Genomic DNA, 22,751 nt, shown 5'->3' with positions numbered 1-22,751 from the left:
ATTTGATTTATAATGTTAGGGCTCTCTCTAGTGGCTGGTTTATGTCATTACATTAGCACGTGACATCTTTTCTTGGTGCAAATCGCTCATTTAAAATGGTTAATTGTAACAAATAAACATCTCAAAAGTATCCAGTTTTTATTTGACATTTAAAAACATACATTCTGAATTTTCAACAACATCACGTGATTTGTTGTACCACCATGCAAATTTGTTTACTTGGCCGTGTGCAAATTGTGATGAAACAACAATAAAAAGTTTCCATTTTGTTATTATTTCTTCAACAAGTCCCTCCACAAACATGGATCATTTTGAAACCAACATAAATACAAATTATTTAATAATACCAATCACATGGAAGTGAGCCGTAGTTCACATCTCTCTTGAGGTTAGGAAACTGTATTGAGGGGAAAACAACACTGGACTAATTCAGTCAGTCCTAATAACCCTTAAACTACATGCTGAATCATCACAAAGAACCTGGAAAATACCTTTTCAAAAATAGTAGCTCAGTGAGACTCATAGTAAGGTAAAACACTTAGTGTTCCTTGCCAGGCACTTTTATTTGAAACGTAAACCATCTAGACAACAAATATATTGAATTTTCCTGCAATAGATGAAGTTGCACACCACAAGGCACCGTCAATTCTCTTCCGCAGCGACTTTCTATGACATTTTTCAAGTATGTGAGCGCATTCAACACAAATCTTAAATAAACATGATTACGGTAATAAAATATTACATGTAATAAATATCTGAGGGGGGTCGTCTGATCGCTTAGGACAGTGGCCCCCAACCTTTTTTGATTTAATGTAGGCATTCATTATTTTCAGGGACCGGCTTTCCACTTGTGCCTGATAAATACAGCAAAAATACAAGTCACTAGAACGCCCTGGACTTGTTTCTTTGCAACGAGATGGAAATCAGTCTTCGGTTACAATCTGTCACATTTATATGTTGATTAATGTGCATCGTATCAAGTCACAAAGTTATAACAAATATAATAGAGTGTCCGCCCTGAGATCGGTAGGTCGTGAGTTCAAACCCCGGCCGAGTCATACCAAAGACTATAAAAATGGGACCCATTACCTCCCTGCTTGACACTCAGCATAAAGGGTTGGAATTGGGGGTTAAATCACCAAAATGATTCCCGGGCACGGCCACCGCTGCTGCTCACTGCTCCCCTCACCTCCCAGGGGGTGATCAAGGGTGATGGGTCAAATGCAGAGAATAATTTCGCCACACCTAGTGGTGTGTGTGACAATCATGGGTACTTTAACTTTAACTTCCTGTGAGGAGTTTCATTGTACATCTATAAACAAGCTTATTGCTGTGTCCAGTGGGACAGGCCAAAGTTGAGTCGGAGAAAATGCAGTCCTTTAAATTAATTGAAATTAAATTATTTCATGTTTCTGATGTGCGGCCCGGACCGGTTGTTGGGGACCACTGCTTTATGACACTCCGCTGCTCTCTGCCGGTCATCCTGCTTAACAGTCAGTTGACGCTGATGTGTTGAGGTAAAAGGTGGATAGACAACTATTGTGCAATACCTTTTCACTGACCTTATGATATAATCAGTAGTTTAAAAAAGGTCACATGATTTAATAATGGAAATGTGAATTTTAATGTATATGATGTCAATATGGGGATATTATGTTCTTCACCATATCATCTAGACTTAAAACACTCACAAACTCAACTAAAATCCAACTAAACACATTTCAAAGGTTTTAGAAATATTTGTGCAGCTGGGATTTAAAAAAAATAAACGAAACAGTAAAATGCTTGCTACTGTTGTGCTAGCAAGCATCAATATATGCTGTTGGAAGCATAATTCAATTTTTAGGTGACTTTGGGCTGAACTGGAGTGATATTCTCCATTCAAGAACTTATTAATGCACATTTATATATTTCACAGACAACACATTTATGTTGTAATCTTTATATATATATATATATATATATATATATATATATATATATATATATATTAGAGAGCAAAGGGCCAAAAATTGCAGAAATTATGCCTCTTTTTTTACATCTGTTGTAATAAATGATGATTTTCATCATAATTTCAAAATTGAAGAGTTATAAGAAACAATAGGAGATCTGCTTTGTTGGTAAAGTATAATTCAATGTTGTCGTCATATACAGTACAAGCCAAAAATTTGGTCACAGATTTTCTTTATTTTCATGACTATTTAAATTGTAGATTGTCACTGAAGGCATCAAAACTATGAATGAACACATGTGGAAATATGTACTTAACAAAAAAAAAGATGAAATAACTAAAACATGATTTATATTCTAGTTTCTTCAAAATAGCCATCCTTTGCTCTGATTACTTTTTGCACACTCTTGGCATTCTCTCGATGAGCTTCAAGCACACCTGTGAAGTGAAAACCATTTCAGGTGACTACCTCTTGAAGCTCATCGAGAGAATGCCAAGAATGTGCAAAGAGTGTAATTTTTTATGGTGAATGAACATTTTTTTAAATGTCCGCAAAGTTCAGTGAGCAGGTTGTGTTGTGTGAGACCATGTTTGTTAAGATTTTGTGTTGGTTGGATTTTTGATTTTTTTTTTGCACCATGACTAGGTAGGGTTGTTTGCATTGGGTCGTATAAATAAATGCTGCAGATAGCTTCTAGAGGTAGTCACCAGAAATGGTTTTCACTTCACAGGTGCTCTGAGTGTGCAAAGCAGTAATCAGAGCAAAGGGTGACTATTTTGATTCATGTTTTCAGTTATTTCACCTTTTTTTGTTAAGTACATAACTCCACATGTGTTCATTCATAGTTTTGATGCCTTCATTGACAATCTACAATGTAAATAGTCATGGAAATAAAGAAAACGCATTGAATGAGAAGGTGTGTGCAAACTTTTGGCCTGTAGTGTACATAGAAACACTATTTGCATTTTGTCAAAGTAGTTCTAATTGTGGGGAAAGTTTCTATATTGACCTTTTCAAAAAATGGCAGCTTGCATTGTATTGGAAGGCGTTAGTTCTTGACGAGTGTGTGTGTGTGTGTGTGTGTGTGTGTGTGTGTGTGTGTGTGTGTGTGTGTGTGTGTGTGTGTGTGTGTGTGTGTGTGTGTACAGTGTCAGTTCAAACTGAAGCACAGATCAGAAGCACACGCAGCATATTGCACTTTGAAGCACATAACAGTGTGGACATGGTCATCATGTAGAGGACACACTCACCCCACGTGTGTGTGTTTGCTTGGCACACACTCCTCACACACTCTCTCCGCAAAGTCCGACCAGCACGTTTTCCCCCCATTACCGAGACGTGTGGTTCATCTGGCGCAGCTTGCTCAGGAGGATCCCGGTGAGGTCAAAGACTGTGAAGCTGATTCCCACCGCAATGGGCCCTTTGACCCAGTTCATACTGAGGCCCTTGAAGAGACCTCTGACCACGCCCTCCTCAGACATGATCTCCTTTATGGTGCCCAGGATGCTGCCGTAAGTGTGACCCGTCACGCCCGCCGTCTGCATGCGCCGCCGCACCACGTCCAGAGGGTAAGACGCCGACTGACCAATGAGGCCCGCACAGGCGCCGAAGGCCAGCCGTTCGTAGGAGTAAGGTTCTCGCCGCCCACTTTCCTCTACATGGTGTGGATCAAAGTTAGCGTGGAAAATGAAAGTGTGCACCTGTAAAGTGTTCAAACACTACCTGCATGGAGCTTCTTCAGCGTCTCATAGGTAAAGAAGCTGAGGCCGGCATAGGGGACCACGCCCAGTATGGTGGGGGCAAAACCCCGGTACAATGTCTTCAGGCCCTCCTCTCGAGAGATCCTCACAAACACATGCAGGATGTTGCTGTACCTGCAGTACACACAAACGGGAGAAGGGACTCAAATTGTTGAGAATCTATGAATTAAAATAATAAAAAATGTTTCCGACTGTATGTAAAATTTAAATACTAATAATATATATATATATATATATATATATACATATATATATGTGTGTATATATATATATATATATACATATACATATATATATATATATATATATACACGCACGCACGCACGCACGCACGCACGCACGCACGCACGCACGCACGCACGCACGCACGCACGCACGCACGCACGCACGCACGCACGCACGCACGCACGCACGCACGCACGCACGCACGCACGCACGCACGCACGCACGCACGCACGCACGCACGCACGCACGCACGCACGCACGCACGCACGCACGCACGCACGCACGCACGCACGCACGCACGCACGCACGCACGCACGCACGCACGCACGCACGCACGCACGCACGCACGCACGCACGCACGCACGCACGCACGCACGCACGCACGCACGCACGCACGCACGCACGCACGCACGCACGCACGCACGCACACACACACACACACACACACACACACACACACACACACACACACACACGTTAAATGAGTTCTGATCTTCATCTAAGTCACAACAATAGACAGTCTTCTTAACCTCTTAAGGCCCAAGCTGTTTGTTTACATGCTTTTTTTTTTTATTTCTCTTTTTTATTTGGGCTTATTGGACCCTAATTAGAATAAAAACTAAGAATCATATTTTGATATGATGTACTTAGTCCATAAGTACACAAACATGTACTTCATGTTTAGTGACATGCAAATTTTTATTTTTACACTTTCTTTTCCAAATTCCATTGTATGTTATACTCTTCTGACACCACCAGATGGCAGTATAAGTGTCCACATAAGCGGCCATAAGACCCCAATTCAGTAGTGTACACAATTTTGGAAATAAGACCTAAAAGATGCTGTCCACGCATGTGGCCACTAAGCCTTTAGAGGTTTTAAACTATCCATCCATCCATTTTCTACCGCTTGTCCCTTTTTGGGGTCGATACAACACAAAAAAATGTTTTTAAATTTTTATTGAACACGACATGTGAACATTTACAGTGCAGGGTGGAAAAAGTATGTGAACCTTTGGATTTAATAACTGGTTGAGCCTCTTTTGACAACAATAACCTCAACTAATCAAACTTGCACAACGGTCTGGAGGACTTTTGGACCATTCCTCTTTACAAAAGTGTTTTAGTTCAGCAATATTCTTGGGATGTCTGGTATGAATTGCTCTCTTGAGGTCATGCCACAGCATCTCAATCAGGTTGAGGGCAGGATTCTGACTGGGCCACTCCAGAACACGTATTTTGTATTATTTAAGCCCTTCTCTTGTGGATTTACTTTTACGCTTTGGGTCATTGTCCTGTTGCATTACCCATCCTCTTTTGGGCTCAGGTTGGCGTACAAGTGCTCCAAAGTTTTCCTAATGCGCCTAATGTACGGCATAATTCTGGTTGTGCTTACCGACCTTATTTGGTACATGGTGTAATCATAAGTGTGACCAGTAGATGGCAGTCATACATAAGAAATACGTGTAAACTGCAAGATGACGCCAGTAAACAACACCAAAACTTTCAATGCTCCATTGAGAATATAGAACGTTACACAAAAATCTGTCAAAAAGTTGCGGGGCATTAAACTGCATGCGTTTCTCACTCTTTCCTGTTTCTCCTTCTCACAGAGACTTAAAACAAGCGCACCTTCTTACATACGTCACATACTGTCACGTGAGCAACGTCACACGCTCCCGCGGAGTGAGAGGTAGCAACATGGTAACGTTAGCTGTGAAGCTAACAGCTAACGGTGTGGTTTGAGCGGTAATACGAGAGAAAGAAGGTGCGAATCTGGTAACAAATGGAGGAATACCGGTAATTAATTCCCAAGAAAAACAGCACGGGGTCCATCGTCTGACGGTGGTTTGGCTTCAAGCGGGAATATGTCTTTACATCATGTCAACATCTCCGTTCGGTGCCACACCAACTAAATGCTGAAGCAACTATTTCCACATCAACACCGTAGGACATATACTATTTGATATGCAGCTCATTTTTATGTGACACTTATTGAAATATCTTGTGTGTCATCATGCACAAAAGTGCACTTATAGCTTGTTTTAAAATGTCTCTGACAATCTTGCACTTTCTGTTTTGGAAATGACATGAATGTTTGTGCCACTTCTTAATAACTGTTTAATAAATACAGTTTTGCTAAATTTACTTAGTTGTGATTTCCCTCTCTGCATGAAAGTTTAAAATGAGCATATATTAATGCAATATGAACAATAATGTTTAATGTAGACACATAGAATCATCATACTGCTGTGATTATATGTATCATGTGTTCATTCAAGGCTAAGGCAAAATATCGAGATATATATCGTGTATCGCGATATCGCCTAAAAAATATTGCGATATTAAAAAAAGGCCATATCGCCCAGCCCTAGCGCGAGGCCGCCATTGTAGTCCGTGCCGACACCGTAGTCATAAGCTTCTTCTTTTTCTCTACCTTCTTATGTGGCATTCATCTTCCGCTTTTGCCATTTCTAATATAAAGTAGTCTGCGATGAGGTGGCGACTTGTCCAGGGTGTGCCCCGCCTTTCGCCCGAATGCAGGTGAGATAGGCTCCAGCCCACCCCGCGACCCCGAACGGGACAAGCGGTAGAAAATGGATGGATGGAATATAAAGTAGCGTAAAGGTCTTACCGTACTTATATCGCTCAGCTATCAAAGCGCTAAAAACTGTAATGAGTTTACATAATTCACCCACGGAACTTTAGTTATTAGAAGGTGTTTTGATGTTGCATTTTAGAGCCACACATGAGAAGATGCTGCTCTGTTATTGATTTAAGCAAAGTCTGAATGTCATTTAAACAGTTCGCTCCATCTTTTGACACTTCTTCCACTCCCGTCCTTGCACGCTACACCGCTACAACAAAGATGGCGGGAAGAAGACGCTGTTGAAGGTGAGCCACGTAGGTAAGACCGCCCACAAAACGGCGCATCCTGAAGAGTCGCTCAGAAAGCTACTTGAAAATGGTCTGTAAAACATAATCTATGCAACACTTTCACCAAAGAACCACTATCACATGTTACACAAGATAGTGTTTTAAATTTAGAAAAAAAATCATAATATGACCCCTTTAATGCGCCTTATAATCCGGTGCGCCTTTTGTATGAAAATAGACCTGAATAGACCCGCTCATCGGCAGCGCGCCTTTTAATCCGGTGTGCCCTATGGTCCGAAAAATACGGTATTTACACACACATTTTGCAGTGAGGGGCGTTGTCTCTAGATTATTCTTTAATTGTATTTTAACCCCATTTTTTAAAATTCATTCTAAAATAATTTGCAGCTTTTTCTGAGTAAATCACACTATCAACACCAAAACTACACAAATGTCATGTCTGACAATGACATCTACTGTAACGGGTGGGGGTATATTTGCTAAATGGTTTAATTACGTGGCAGCACGGTGGAAGAGGGGTTAGTGCGTCTGCCTCACAATACGAAGGTCCTGAGCAGTCCTGGGTTCAATCCCGGGCTCGGGATCTTTCTGTGTGGAGTTTGCATGTTCTCCCCGTGACTGCGTGGGTTCCCTCCGGGTACTCCGGCTTCCTCCCACCTCCAAAAATATGCACCTGGGGATAGGTTGATTGGCAACACTAAATTGGCCCTAGTGTGTGAATGTGAGTGTGAATGTTGTCTGTCCATCTGTGTTGGCCCTGTGATGAGGTGGCGACTTGTCCAGGGTGTACCCTGCCTTCCGCCCGATTGTAGCTGAGATAGGCTCCAGCGCCCCCCGCGACCCCAAAGGGATTAAGCGGTAGAAAATGGGTGGATGGATGGGTTTAATTACGTTTCTATTATTCAATTTAAAGCCCTCTAGTGGCATTGTCTGTGATGTTATTCTCATGAGGGGAATTTTGAGGTGAAAGTGGTCTTACATTTCCTTTGGCGTCACAGCCATGCGAGCTCGCACCATATCCAGAGGATACGTCAACATGGTGGCAGTGGTGCCTGCCAAGGATCCAGCCAGTAACCTTGGAAGTGGAGGTAGGGCCCTGCGGGAGGCAAAAAGACCACTTTCATGACCTCACTAGTTGTCATAAATAAACTGTGTGCTTGTTTGGTGTGACGCTCACTTTCCCTGAAAGCCGTAATATTCCCCCAGGAGACTTTTGTACTGCTCATGAGCACAGAACTGGATGGCTGCATACGGGATGACTCGCACCATGGTGGCAGAGTTTCCCCTCCACAGACTGAGGAAGCCATCTTTCAAGTACGTGCGGTAGATCACTCTGTAGGCTTCCTGCCACGCAGAGGAGACACATCAACACTCACACGAGTTTAGTCAAAAATACTTAACTGTAGTCTTATTTGATATTCAACTCAAACATACTTTGGCAGAGAATCTCGCTGAAGACACTGGAAAACAAAAACAAAGTGAATATATTGCATTGTGTTGCTATAAACTGATATCTTCGTGGGCTACTCAATCCCCTATAGTCTAAATTTAAACCACTTTCCACATTTAGCCCAGCCCAGCCTACAGCTTGCCTTGGAAGATGATTTTAGTCCTGTCTAACGGAGCGACAGCTGTCTTGGCCACAGCGCCCGCGACCGCCCCAGAGAAGAGCGTGATGACGACGGAGGGGGTCTTCTGCTTCGTGCCCTGCGCAGCAAAGAAAGGCGTCGCTTGTGAGTTAAACCAAGTAGCTTTTCGACATTGTCCTTGTAGTGTGAGACGGAGCGCAGCAAATAAACAACCCCTAGCAAGACTTATGAAATCGTCAGTCTTGGAGGAGGTTCATTCAGTTGTTGATATTTGTAGAAACAAAGCAAATAACAGACATGACACAAAACTAAAATATTTTCAATTGCCCTGCGATGAGGTGGCGACTTGTCCAGTTGAAGGTGAGCCACGTAAGACCGACCACAAAACGGCGCATCCTGAAGAGACACTCAGAAAGCTGCCTGCCTTCCGCCCAAGTGCAGCTGGGATAGGCTCCAGCAGCCCCCCCACCACCCCGAGAAGGCCAAGCGGTAGAAAATGGATCAATTACAAATGGCAACTTTCTGGCTTTAAGCACAAGTTTACAGTGACATTTTGGACACTTTTCTTATTCCATCAATGTTATTGTTAGAGCCATTTACTGTTTCTGTCCGTCAAATGTATGACGTCATTAAAGGGGTTGGCTCAAGGCCAAGTGCCAGTCTACTTAGGGAGGGGCTGGGATCTTGCTCAGGTGTTGCTGAGTGGAGGCGCAACAGTTTTTGACTGTGCCAGGCTATGATTTGTTTGTTCCCGTTTATTTTCCGTTTTTGTTACCAAGTGAGTTTGATTTACGTGACTGTATATTAATAAATATGTGTGTTAAACATGGACACAATTCTGGACATCAATTATTAGCCAGCTGCGCACGTCTAAACTAGCTTCAGTTATATTCGGCAACCAGTAGCAGTAATAGTATAGGACTTTACCGCTACACTTAGTCAAAAACTGCCTCATCGGAACGCGAGTTGTTGATTGGGAAGCAACAAGCTACGAGGCTCGTTTTGGAAGAGGAACGCACGGGCCGCTGTCAGCGTTTGTTTGGTGATCGGAGCAGTTTACCAAAGGACAGCCGAGAGATTTGGTGCGCAGTTGCCTCTATATGCCTACAGAGAGAGGCTATGCTACAGCAAAACGCCTACTAAGGGAACACTTCGGAAATCCTTCAAAAATAACAGCAGCCTACCTGGACAAAATCATGGTTTGGCCAAACATCAAATCTGAGGATGTAAAAAATCTCCAAGCTTTTGCACTCTACTTGCGAGAATGCTCCAATGCGATGGAAGAGCTGCAATACTTGGACGAGCTCAATATTCCAGCTAGCATGAAGATGCTCATACAAAAGCTTCCTTACAAATTAAGGGACCAGTGGAGAGGAAAAGCAGCTGACATTGTTGACACACAAAAGCGACGTGCTTGTTTCATAGACATTGTGAAATTTATTGAACAGCAGGTCAGAATTGCTTCAGATCCTGTCTTTGGTGACATTCAGGACATTCCTCAAAATAAAACAATAACCAAACCCAAGCCTATGCATCAAAGAAAATCACAGTTCAGAAGGAACAGTTTCGCAACTCATGTGGCAGTTGCCACTGAACCAAAACCGGATCCACACCTGAATAAGTTTATGAACACCTCCAAGACAAACTCTATTTCCTGTCTTTACTGTAAAAGTGAACATGCATTGGAGCACTGTCAGATATTGGGAAAGAAGGCGCACGGCGAAAAGCTTGACTTTTTAAAAGAAAAAGGCCTGTGTTTTGGTTGCCTGTGCACAGGGCACCTTAGCAAGAGTTGCAACAGGCGCATCACTTGCTCTTTCTGCAACAAGACTCATCCCGAAGTGCTACATATTGACAGGAGGCATCTGGAAAATGGAGAAAATAGCCAACTACAAAAGGTAAAAGCAGAGATTTGCACTACATCATCAACTTGTGGCCATACAGGGGCTGGCAAATGTGGAATTTTACCTATCCTGCCCGTTCAAGTGAAGTGCTCAAAGGGCAGCAAGATAGTCCAGACATATGCTTTCCTAGATCCAGGAAGCACAGGGACATTCTGTTCTGAACAGCTAGTGAACAGGCTGAACACAGAAGGCCAAAGAACAAAAATCCACTTGCGCACCATGGGGCACAGTAAGGCGGTCCCGAGCAGCATTGTAAATGGCCTGGAAATCTCTGAGCTTACAGGTAGTAAGTTTTTTGAGCTTCCTGGTGTGTTCACTCAAAAACGGATGCCTGTGTACACTAACAATCTGATTAGTGAAGCAGAACTCGATAAGTGGCCTTATCTCCAAGGCATCAAAATTCCTCGAATAATTGCCAACGTGGACCTGTTAATTGGTACCAACGCCTCCAAGTTAATGGAACCATGGGAGGTGATTAACAGCCACGGAGACGGACCCTATGCTGTCAGAACCCTACTGGGGTGGGTAATTAATGGGCCAATACAAGGCAACAACCAGCATAATGGGAGCCCCACAGTTACTGTTAACCACACCATCGTTAACAGGTTGGAGGAACCGCTTATCAACCAGAGCATTGGCGGAACACGATCAGCCCAAAAGTCCTATGAGTGGACTCAAAGCTTCCGCATTGAAAAAGAGGAGCAAGAAAAGCTTTGCAGTGGGAGAAAAAACTTGCTTTGGAAAAGGAGAGGCAGGAGAGAACATGGCTTGGCCAAAAAGCAGGAAGAGCGAGAGCAAGCTCTGGCCAGAGAGAGAGCTCTAGAGCTAGAAAGACAAAGAGGCTTGGAGCAAACACTTCTCCAGCAGCAACACGAGGAGAAGGAAAAGAGTGAAATGGAAAAGGCAAGACTCAAAGTTTGGAAGCAGAAAGAAAAAAGGATCTGTACTCAAAGAGAAGATGGAGGCAGAGTCTATATCGCTGACCTTTTTTGGAAAAGGTGTATTCGCGAGTATTTACCGTTGCTACAAGAGCGACAAAAGTGGACAAATGAAAAAAGAAAGACCAATAACAAAGATATGCCTTCTTTGTGAAGGTATGGACTAAAATAATTGCATTATTGCAAAAGGGAACATGAAAACCAAAGAAAAAAGGTTTTGTTTTGGTGTTATGGCTCTATTTGTATGTATTTATTTTTAATTCAATTGCTCTGTTCATCACGCCAGTAGCAATTAGGGACTGGTGTGTTAGAGCCATTTACTGTTTCTGTCCGTCAAATGTATGACGTCATTAAAGGGGTTGGCTCAAGGCCAAGTGCCAGTCTACTTAGGGAGGGGCTGGGATCTTGCTCAGGTGTTGCTGAGTGGAGGCGCAACAGTTTTTGACTGTGCCAGGCTATGATTTGTTTGTTCCCGTTTATTTTCCGTTTTTGTTACCAAGTGAGTTTGATTTACGTGACTGTATATTAATAAATATGTGTGTTAAACATGGACACAATTCTGGACATCAATTATTAGCCAGCTGCGCACGTCTAAACTAGCTTCAGTTATATTCGGCAACCAGTAGCAGTAATAGTATAGGACTTTACCGCTACAGTTATGTTTGGGGAATGATGGCAATTTTTTCAAGATGATAATGCATCTTGCCATTTAACAAAAACTGATGGATCTTGAAGAAAAGATACATAAGGTCAATGTCAAGGCCTGCAAATAGTCCGGCTCTGAATCCAATTGAAAATCTGTGGGTTAAATAGAAGTAAATGGTCCATGACAAGACTCCCAACCTGCAAAGCTGATCTGACAACAGCAATCAGAGAAAGTTGTTTGTCGTTAGGTCCACGCCTAAGCTGTTATAAAAGACAGAGGTGGTGCAACAAAAAAGTACTGTATTTTTCGGACTATAAAGGCGCACTTAAAATCCTTTTATTTTCTCAAAACTCGACAGTGCACCTTACAACCCGGTGCGCCTAATGTACAGAATAATTTTGGTTATGCTTACCGACCTCAAAGCTATTTTATTTGGTACATGGTGTAATGGTAAGTGTGACGAGTAGATGGCAGTCACACATAAGAGACAGGTGTCGACTGCAATATGGCTCAAGTAAACAACACCAAAATGTTATATGTTCCATTGAAAATATAGAACATTACACACTGTGCTCAAAAATCTATCAAAATGTTTTAGTACGACTTTGGTAAGCTATGAATCTGCACCGCTTGATGGATTGTACTGTGCTTCAACATTCGAGTATTATTATGGTGTGTGTATAAGGTAAGACATTATCTGGCGTTTTGTTTTGCAATAATATGCAACAGCAACTTTTCTTACTTTATGGTACCTGCTGATCTGTATTTGAGATCTGCATAAATCCTGAAAATTTGCGCGCGTCCGCCGTAGTCAATAAGCCTCTTCTTTTTCATTATCTTCTTGTTATGGGACATTCATCCTTCGCTGTTCCCATTTCTTATACAAAGTAATGTAATGTTCTTACTTATATCTGTCAGTAAACTTGCCATGAAAGTGCTAAAACATACCGGTGTAGTGAGTTTACATTATTCACCCAAGGAACTTTAGTTATTAGAGAGTTCCGGTCGGACGGTTTTTCACAGGTCACATTTCCGGCATTGTTGCACTAGTGAGCCACGAATGAGGAGATGCTGGTTCATGTTTGATTGAAGTAAAGTCTGAATGTCATTAAAACAGTTAGCTCCATCTTTTGACACTTCTTCCACTCACGTCCTTGCACGCTACACCGCTACAACAAAGATGACGGAGAAAAGACGCTGCCGAAGGTGAGCCAAGTAAATAAGACCGCCCACAAAACAGCGCATCCTGAAGAGACTGTCAGAAAGCGAATGGAAGATGGTCAGTAAAACATAATCTATGCAACATTTTGACCAAGGAACCACAATTACATGTTATGTAGACCACAAGGAAGTGTTTTACATTTAGATTTTTTTTTTATACCGGTAATAATATGACCCCTTTAATGCGCCTTATAATCCGGTGTGCCTTTTGTATGAAAATAGACCTGACTAGACCCACTCATCGGCAGTGCGCTTTATAATCCGGTGCGCCCTATGGTCCGGAAAATACGGGACTAGTGGTGTGTTGTAGTGTTTTTGGTTTGTTTTTCATGATTCCATTATTTTGTCTTCAGAATTTAGTAATTCCATAATTCACTCTGTTTAAAAAAAATTACTACTAGGCATGTACTAGTATTGTAGACACCGCAGCATTGCGGTTTCAAAGTCTTCACAATAATGCCGTGACGCCTTGATGAGTGTAGTTTTTTTCTGGAACTTTAGCTTTGGTGCATCTGAAAATGAACTACATCTCCCAGAATCCTCTGCGCAGCGCTCACTGCAATGTGAGGGTTGGGAGTGCAGTAAAGGGGAGAGAAAGAGGAAGCAGGAAGCAAAGGGTTTTCCACTCCATAGTAGATAAGAGGAATTGTTTTTTTCAAATTCATTCATAACCTATTAAGTTATGTTACTGACAAACAGACAAATAAACCCTAGCAAAAACATAACCTCTGTGGCGGAGGTCTCAAATGTTCCAAGCCAAAACAGCTACTTGATTAGCTACCATCGTCCAGGACAGATGAAGCCAGTGAAGCTGAACATCAATTTGTGAGGTATATACATTATCAAAAGTTAAAATGTGATTTAACTTTTAAAATGTGAGTAAACGGATATATAAAAATGTCTACTGTAAAGGACACTGCTTCTCAGAAAATAAAAGGTGAAAGACACTATATTGTAGATTATTGTTTTACACTTGCTACACACAATGTTCACATTGTCACTTTAAAGACACTCAACTGTGAGGTTTAAAAATATATATATATTTGCTTTAAACAGTGGGTGTTCCTACACTATTCTTTGCACTTAAAAATACATGTTTGTAGTAATAAATATTATTAGAACATTTTAGCATCATGTCTGTGTTCAATTACAGTAAGTGTGTTTATCCTAAACGTTCTATTTTACAAACTATGGCATTTTTAAGTCTTTTTTTTTTACATATACCACCATAAAATCGTATTGTGGCCTTAATATTGTGTTAAGAGACTTTGATATCGTTACATCCCTAGTAACTACCACAGTATATTTTCTTGGTTTCTTTGAGTGTTTCTTGAAGCCAGAAAGCTGCCTTTAGAAATGACTATAGATTTGTGTCATGTCTGTTATCTGCTTTTTTTTCTCCTACAAATGAAACTGAATGAAATACTCCAAGACTGGTGACGTCATAATTTTTTCCAGGGGTTGTATAAAAAAAACGATTAAAATATTGAATTGTGATCAATTTTGTCTATTGTTAAATCATAACTAATCGCGATTTATCACAAATAGTATTTTTATCTTTAATGAGTGTACCGGTACCTTATTAAAATGTGCAACCAACATGGGACTGGAAAATGTGTTTGTTTTATGCAAATGCTTGTTAATTAAACATGTTTTTTTATAACAGCTCAACACAAAATGGACACACACGAACACACGTGTGACATTTTCCACCTGGTGTCTAAATTAGTCCTTGTTCCTAATACGAAATATATATACTGTATATTTTAAATGATATTGTTCATTCAGTTTTCCCCACTAATTGTTACTCTGTCTTGTCACTTGTTTGTCAGTCTGGCATTTGTGTGAGTATGTGAGGCTTATTAGACCTTGTTTATCTGTTCAAGCTGCACAAGTTTACATGCATGCATGCAATGATTTTATCCCATATGTCTTATTTTGCCATGGTCTGGGGACAAGCCACGAAATGTGTAGTGAAGCCCCTGTTGTCATTTTGTAAACAAACACTAAAAATATTTCACCAAAAAACAATGAAGCATCATCACTGCCATATTACCCAAAATTATAACATGATGAGTTTCGATCACTTTATACATTTTTCATTTTTATACATTTCCCCTGATGTGATGGGTAAAGAAATACAAAGATACACTAGTGCATGTGTGCGGACTCGAGCTGCAGTCGGTGGGAGTCTGCGTTCTCAGTGAAGGCCTCACATCTGTAGAACTCTTTGCCACTGGAGTTTAAGTCACAGTCGGACATTAAACTTTTCTACATAAAACTGAAAAAGTGTCTTAAGGAAAATCAGAAGTGTGAGCACTAGAACTGGGTGTATGTATTTTCATTTTGTACTTGTCTTAATCTTTTTGTATGTGTTTTTCACTTTTCGCAACTTTTTTTTTTAAAAGCCTAACCAAGGACGAGGGTTGCACATTAGCCTGTGGCTAGAAGTCTTATGTACTTTGACATTGGTTGCCTATGGGTAGCAATATTTAATTGTACTGTCCCTGTCATCCATCCATCCATTTTCTACCACTTATCCCTTTCGGGGTCGCGGGGGGTGCTGGAGCCTATCTCAGCTGCATTCGGGCGAAGGCGGGGTACACCCTGGACAAGTCGCCCCCTTATCACAGGGCCAACTGTTCCTGTCAAATAAATAAATAAACATGTCTGGGGGCGTGCCAAGGAAATAAGTGATTGCCAGGAAACAATAACAGGAGGCTGCATCTTTATTTAGGGTTAATTGCAAAAGTGCTTCAAATCTGGCATATTTTGTGCAGAGCCTCCTTTGAAAATCACCCCTTACAGTTCCCATTGAAAAAAAAAAAAAGTCATCATAGCTCACTTCTGCCTGAGTGGAGGCCCGCGGCAGCCCATCCTCTTTACTGGGTGATGCACGTTGCTCCTGGACTCCACTTCCCATGCCAGAGGACTATTCTCTGCTGCCTCGGTGTGCACTCATGAATCCAACCACCAGGGGGAAGCAGCAATGACCCTTAATGCAAAAATAGTAGATAACTTTATTGATATCATGGGCGTGGGCTTTCTTCCAACAGCATTTACAGTAAACAAGGCAGCGGCAATAGCATCACAGCACAAAGGGTGAACTGGTAATAGATCAAATATGATTACTAAGAATGAATAAAAATGTTTATAAAATAATAATAATAATCAAGGCTCTTTTCCATTTTATTGCAAATTGTCTCTGCAACCCTCCCCATCTTCCGTCCTCAAACCACATACCTAGTGAGGAGTTACACATTTTGATGGTACGGGGGACAAAGGAAGTTTTAAGTCTGTTAGTTTTGCTACTGGGCAGACGCAGCCTGTCACTAAACCGACTTCTCAGTGCCATGTTGACTTCCTGCTGAAGGTGGCTGGCATCATCTAAGACAGTCAGCAGTCCAAAGGAAAAGAGAAGCAAAATGTACCGATAACTTCCTGCTTCACAAGACTGATACAGATAACTTATTTGAACCTATTATATTTTTTTCAATTCTGATTTAACTGTAATTCGTGCATAACTTTCTTTGCGGCCAGCTTTAGGGAAGCTTATTTAGTCTTTGTAGTCTTTTAAAACGCCGTCGTAGCAATGCTACCATTTCAGGTGGCTGATGTTTGATGTGTTGAAGCTCCATGTTTTTTTTTACCTTCTCGCGTAATATTTGCAGAACATCTGGTGCAAATAGCATGCAAAATTTCTTCCTTTTGAAACAGTGAAAAAGTCCCAAACAATCGACGCCATGTTTGTTTGCAATGAGCTTAGTGGAAGTTTACTACAGTTTACAAACATTTTCTAGCTTCTTCAAAATAGCCACCTTTTGCTCTGATTACTGCTTTGCACACTTTTGGCATTCTCTCAATGAGCTTCAAGCCCACCTGTGAAGTGAAAACCATTTAAGGTGAAGTGAAGTGAAGTGAATTATATTTATATAGCGCTTTTTCTCTACTGACTCAAAGCGCTTTACATTGTGAAACCCAATATCTAAGTTACATTTAAACCAGTGTGGGTGGCACTGGGAGCAGGTGGGTAAAGTGTCTTGCCCAAAGACACAACGTCAGTGACAAGGATGGCAGAAGCTGGGATCGAACCTGGAACCCTCAAGTTGCTGGCACGGACACTCTACCAACCGAGCTATACCGCCCCCATGTATGTAGGTGACTACATAATGAAGCTCATCGAGAGAATGCCAAGAGTGTGCAAAGCAGTATTCAAAGCAAAGGGTGGCTATTTTGAAGAAACTAGAATATAAAACATGTTTTTAGTTATTTCACCTTTTTTTGTTAAGTACATAACTCCACATGTGTTCATTCATAGTTTTGATGCCTTCAGTGACAATCTATAATGTAAATAGTCATGAAAATAGAGAAAACGCATTGAATGAGAAGATGTGTCCAAACGTTTGGCCTGTACTGTACTTCACCAATGATTCAAGTTTCCTCTTCCGTATTGGGGTTTGTGATACCTGCAAGCATTTCAGTGTATTGTACTGGTAGCATCAAAGTGTTAAAATGTTGGAAACACTAGCAGTGCGAGAACAAATACTACCTAGATACCTTTAAGCCACCGGGAAAAAGTTGCATCCCAGAATATCCTCTGAAGAGCAGAGCTGCTGACTTGTAGGTGAAAGGTATCTGGTGGCGCACAGCTAAAACAACAAACACTTCTATGCTTTGGTTACAATTTCTATACACGTTCGTGGCATTTGGGGGAAAAAACAAGAAGAACGTTGCTTGGGGCCCACTAACTTTCTCCACAAACAATGACGTCTGCAATGTGTTTTGTTAGTGAGCTAATCATTTTACTATTCAATCAATTATTCAGTTGAACTTCAACCCCTTAGGCCTACAGTGTCAATGTTAGAACACAATTCTCAAGCCTGGTGTATACTACTCTCAAGTGACGCCGTCATGCCCCTTTGCCCTGCTTACTATACCGCAAGTCTTGCGCGAACCTCCCAAAAATCCTAGCTTAGCGTCGATGGCAACGCGGACCACAGAGCTGTGATTGGTCAGCTTTTGAAAAAGGAGTGTCCCTGACCGCAGGAGAGCAGACTTTGTACTTGAAATGCACAAATTATTGTATGACATAAAGATATAGATAAATAGTACTTTATTGATTCCTTCAGGAGAGTTCCCTCAGGAAAATTCCAGCAGCAGTGTACAGAGCAACAGTGGTTGAACATTTGCATGCAAACTGACATTGAGTACAAAATATCTTAGTGACCTATAAAAAATAATTACTTATATGTCGCTTTTCAGCTTATCGTGTTGTTTTGTCCCAAAAAAAGCTAAAAACAACACTTTAACTTTTATTCCCAATTTTGTGCTAACAACATGTTCAATTCCGACACAAAAATAGTTTCTCGTGCACACACGTCTTTTTCTCTCACACACAACACTTCTTCATTCTCTGTCAATGTCTTTCAAGCAAGTTATGTTCGCTGGAGCTCTGAACACCAATAACACATGACCATACACATTACCCCCAGCATGTCGTTAACTTACAATTTGTTTAACAGTTTTGTTTATTTCAATGACATAGCTCTCTCTTGTCCCGAACGACTGAAAAGCATTGCAAATAACAATAATGTGCTCTGCTGCGACTCGTTCAAAAGTTGCTGCGTCCATCTTCATGAACGTATTTTTCTCTGGTTTATTAGTAAAACGTCCATTAAACGTAAACTGATGTATCTGAACGATTTGTTCCAGTGTTGACAAAGATGTCGATGTTGTGGTTGTCATCATTCTTTACAAGAAGGTGAATGAATATCTAGTCAACGACAGCGGCTGTTGCTCCTTCAGGGCACACTGCCCCTTAGTGTTTTGGATGAGAATTACAAGTCTTGCACCACCACCTACGACAGAACTATAGATCAAACAAGAGGGCGTCAGAGGGAATGCAAGCTACGTGACGAGAAAGTATATTCCAGTTTTCACAATAAATCAAACTGCGTATTCTATGATGTTGATTTATGCAGTGTTTCCCAAACCTTCATTCCGCCACAAATATATTTGGCACTAGCTGGCAGCCTACAATCCTAAAGACAGTATAGTGGCCTGTCTGTTAGTAGCTTGTCGTTACGACTATGTACAATAGATGGTTTTGAAACACTGCTTCTTCACGCAATTCTCATGCACCTGGTCTACGACAGCATAAAAAGACAGGAAAGATCAGTGTCATCAACTTTGCGTCTCTGTCACTATATTTAAGAAAGTTTTTAAACCACTTCTAATTCTCTTTTCAACAAGCCTATCGAAGAGCACTTACAGTACTTGCTTGTGACATAAACACAAAAAGAAGCAACAGAAGAAAAAACATGTTTTTTTCTACACATATTTGTATTGCTTAATGCTCAGATCTGTTGTGTAGTACTAGATGTTACAATCCCCTAATGCATAATTGAGACACCTATGCGACTTTGTGGGATGGTCAAGTGAGTGAAGGCATCCTCTGGGTTATCAAGTGGGCGCCCCCCTTCCTCAGTGTTTTGCTGATAGGCCCACGACACCTCCAGAGGGTTCAGCAGTGAGTCCCAGCGTCCCAGGATCACTCCCTAGATGCCATCACTCACTTGAAAGCCCAGGTGGAGTCCCTTTGCTTGACCCACAGCCACTGACTCCCCTTTTCAGCGGCTTTTGAGAGGTCTTTCACCTTTAGTCATGGCAAATCATGCAAATTAGAGTGATGTCATACAAGCCCACACTCCACACATAGATTGCAGTCTCGTGATCAGAAAAATAACAGAAAAATCTGCAGCTTATTCCAACATGATTGTGTGTCTGTCTACTATGTAATTGCACTCCGGAATAATGTTGTGAATGACATCTGCTGGGTCTCTTCCTAACAGGTATTTACTTACGAACAAAGTCAAAGAGATTTATTTCAAAATCATTAATCGTTATTACCCTGTAAAGACTGTGATGGTTCGATACAAGAAGGACATTGATGTTACCTGCACCTTATGTAACATGCATCCAGAGACTGTTTACCACCTGTTTTGGACTTGTGAAAGCACTCGATCACTATGGCAAGGCATTTGTCCTTTCATCTTGGACAATATTTATGACAAATTTGTGCCTTGTCATAAAGATGTGCTATTTTGATTTACACAGTATTAGAACAAAATTTAAAAAATATTTTTTACCTTTGCAACCTTATTATACTAATGGCTAAGTTTTATATTCATAAATGTAAGGTTCTCAATACCCAACCTATTTTTTGAGCCTTTAAAAAAAAAAAAAGTCTTAGAACTTTACTAGGTATGTCCGGTAATATCGGACTGCCGATATTATCGGCCGATAAATGCTTTAAAATGTAATATCGGAAATTATCGGTATCGGTTTCAAAAGGTACAATTTTTGACTTTTTAAAACGCCGCTGTGTACACGGACGTAGGGAGACGTACAGAGCGCCAATACACCGTAAAGGCAATTCCTTTGCGTGCCGGCCCAGTCACATAATATCTATGGCTTTTCACACACACAAGTGAATGCAAGGCATACTTGGTCAACAGCCATACAGGTCACACTGAGGGTGGCCGTATAAACAACTTTAACACTGTTACAAATATGCGCCACACTGTGAACCCACACCAAACAAGAATGACAAACACATTTAGGGAGAACATCCGCACTGTAACACAACATAAACACAACAGAACAAATACCCAGAACCCCTTGCAGCACTAACTCTTCCGGGACACTACAATATACACCCCCTGCTATTCCCCCCCCCCTCAAAATAGCCACCCTTTGCTTTGATTACTGCTTTGCACACTCTTGGCATTCTCTCCACGAGCTTCAAGCACACCTGTGAAGTGAAAACCGTTTCAGGTGACTACTTCTTGAAGCTCATCGAGAGAATGCCAAGAGTGTGCGAAAAAGTAATCAGAGCAAAGGGTGGCTAACTCCACATGTGTTCATTCATACGTAGTTTTGATGCCTTCGGTGACAATCTACAATGTAAATAGTCATGAAAATAAAGAAAAAGCATTGAATGAGAAGGTGTGTCCAAACTTTTGGCCTGTACTGTATATATATATATATATATATATATATATATATATATATATATATATATATATATATATATATTTTACACTCTACTATAAATTACTTTATTGTATTAACAACCCCCTGGAGCTGTATTGTACTGTTTTTGTACTTGTTTTAATTATCCGTGTTCATATGTTTGTTTGTAAATGTTGAACTTTATAAATAAAAAGTATATATATATATATATATATATATATATATATATATATATATATATATATATATATAAATAAAAGATTGCAGTCCAGTGGGAAATACTGGTATTTTGATGGTGTATATTTTACAGCACAGTAAAATGAGTTGATTTTATGACGTCACTGATATTCTAAATACAACATTGATAAAGTTTTACAATCTAGAAATGTACAAATATTGTGGGGGGAACATGCCCCAAGTGAAGTGAAGTGAATTATATTTATATAGAGCTTTTCTCTAGTGACTCAAAGCGCTTTACATAGTGAAACCCAATATCTAAGTTACATTTAAACCAATGTGGGTGGCACTGGGAGAAGGTGGGTAAAGTGTCTTGCCCAAGGACAAGACGGCATTGACTAGGATGGCGGAAGCGGGAATCGGACCTGGAACCCTCCAGTTGCTGGCACGGCCACCCTACCAACCGAGCTATACCGCCCAAAGGCCACATAGTTCTGAAGATCAAACACACTTAATGTTGTAAATAAATCTAAATTACATCATGATGTTAAATGAACAGATCAAGATGCATAAAACACACAAGGTTTCCAAGAAAAGGCTTCAACAGAAAAGAGCGGTTAGGACCCCCGAGGTGTCTCCTTTCACCTCTGGCGTCAACACCTAAGAGCCTACTTCCCAAAGCTTATCAACTAACAACTAATTCGACTGATAATGAATCAATGTTTTATAATCACCATATTTGTTACTAACTTCCTGACACAGCAGAGTAAACAAATGAGTCAAGTATGCTTGTGTTATTATTGATTAGTACATAACAGCGTATGTTCTAGTGTGCCATTTCTGACTCATAAAAAAACAGTGTATTTGCTAACCAAATATAAAACAAATGATAATGAAAGTTGAATTTAGTAGTATTTTTGTGGAAATTTGCTCACTCGGCTGTCAAAATCCTTGAAAGTTTTGTTATGTAAATTCCATTATTTGCGGTTACTTTTGAGCTTTCTGACGCCATAGTATTCCAAAAAGACACCACGTACAAGCACTTACTGTGACATTGCTTACCTGATTTGACACCAGAAGGACAAATTCCAAAGCTTTGTACTTTTCCAACGGAATTCTCTGACGCCCCTTTGCTTCAAAGTTAGCCAAACATTAGCTTGGATGACACTCGCTAGCTGTTGGCTCTCTGCGAGACAACTCGGGGTTTTGAAACAGAGAAAACACGTCGAGGCAGCATTTATCTAACTAATGCAATAAAGACACTAACTTTCAAGTCATTTTGTCATTCACTCGCACAGTGGTGACTTTGACTGGCTGACATGTCGCCCATGCTGTTGCTGCTCTTGTCACAACCCCAACTGGCCCCGCCCCTAAAGTCAGGTTTGGGAAGGGCGAGTGCATTGTGGG

At 40.9% G+C, this 22,751-nt stretch overlaps 1 protein-coding gene across 1 annotated transcript; it reads right to left on the bottom strand.

The window, feature by feature from the left end:
* Positions 1-125: 125 nt before the first annotated feature.
* On the bottom strand, positions 126-22,689 carry slc25a42 (solute carrier family 25 member 42). Its single transcript, XM_061979771.1, has 8 exons — positions 22,407-22,689; positions 15,979-16,128; positions 8,428-8,542; positions 8,270-8,295; positions 8,013-8,179; positions 7,815-7,931; positions 3,675-3,826; positions 126-3,606 (listed from the first exon to the last, which is right to left on the bottom strand). The coding sequence occupies exons 2-8, from the start codon at positions 16,054-16,056 to the stop codon at positions 3,281-3,283; spliced, it is 981 nt and encodes a 326-aa protein (XP_061835755.1). The 5' UTR covers positions 16,057-16,128; positions 22,407-22,689; the 3' UTR covers positions 126-3,280.
* Positions 22,690-22,751: the final 62 nt, after the last annotated feature.

This window comes from Nerophis lumbriciformis, linkage group LG19 (genome assembly GCF_033978685.3).
Source record: "Nerophis lumbriciformis linkage group LG19, RoL_Nlum_v2.1, whole genome shotgun sequence".
Taxonomy (NCBI): domain Eukaryota; kingdom Metazoa; phylum Chordata; class Actinopteri; order Syngnathiformes; family Syngnathidae; genus Nerophis; species Nerophis lumbriciformis.
This window is presented reverse-complemented; position numbering and strand designations above follow the sequence as displayed.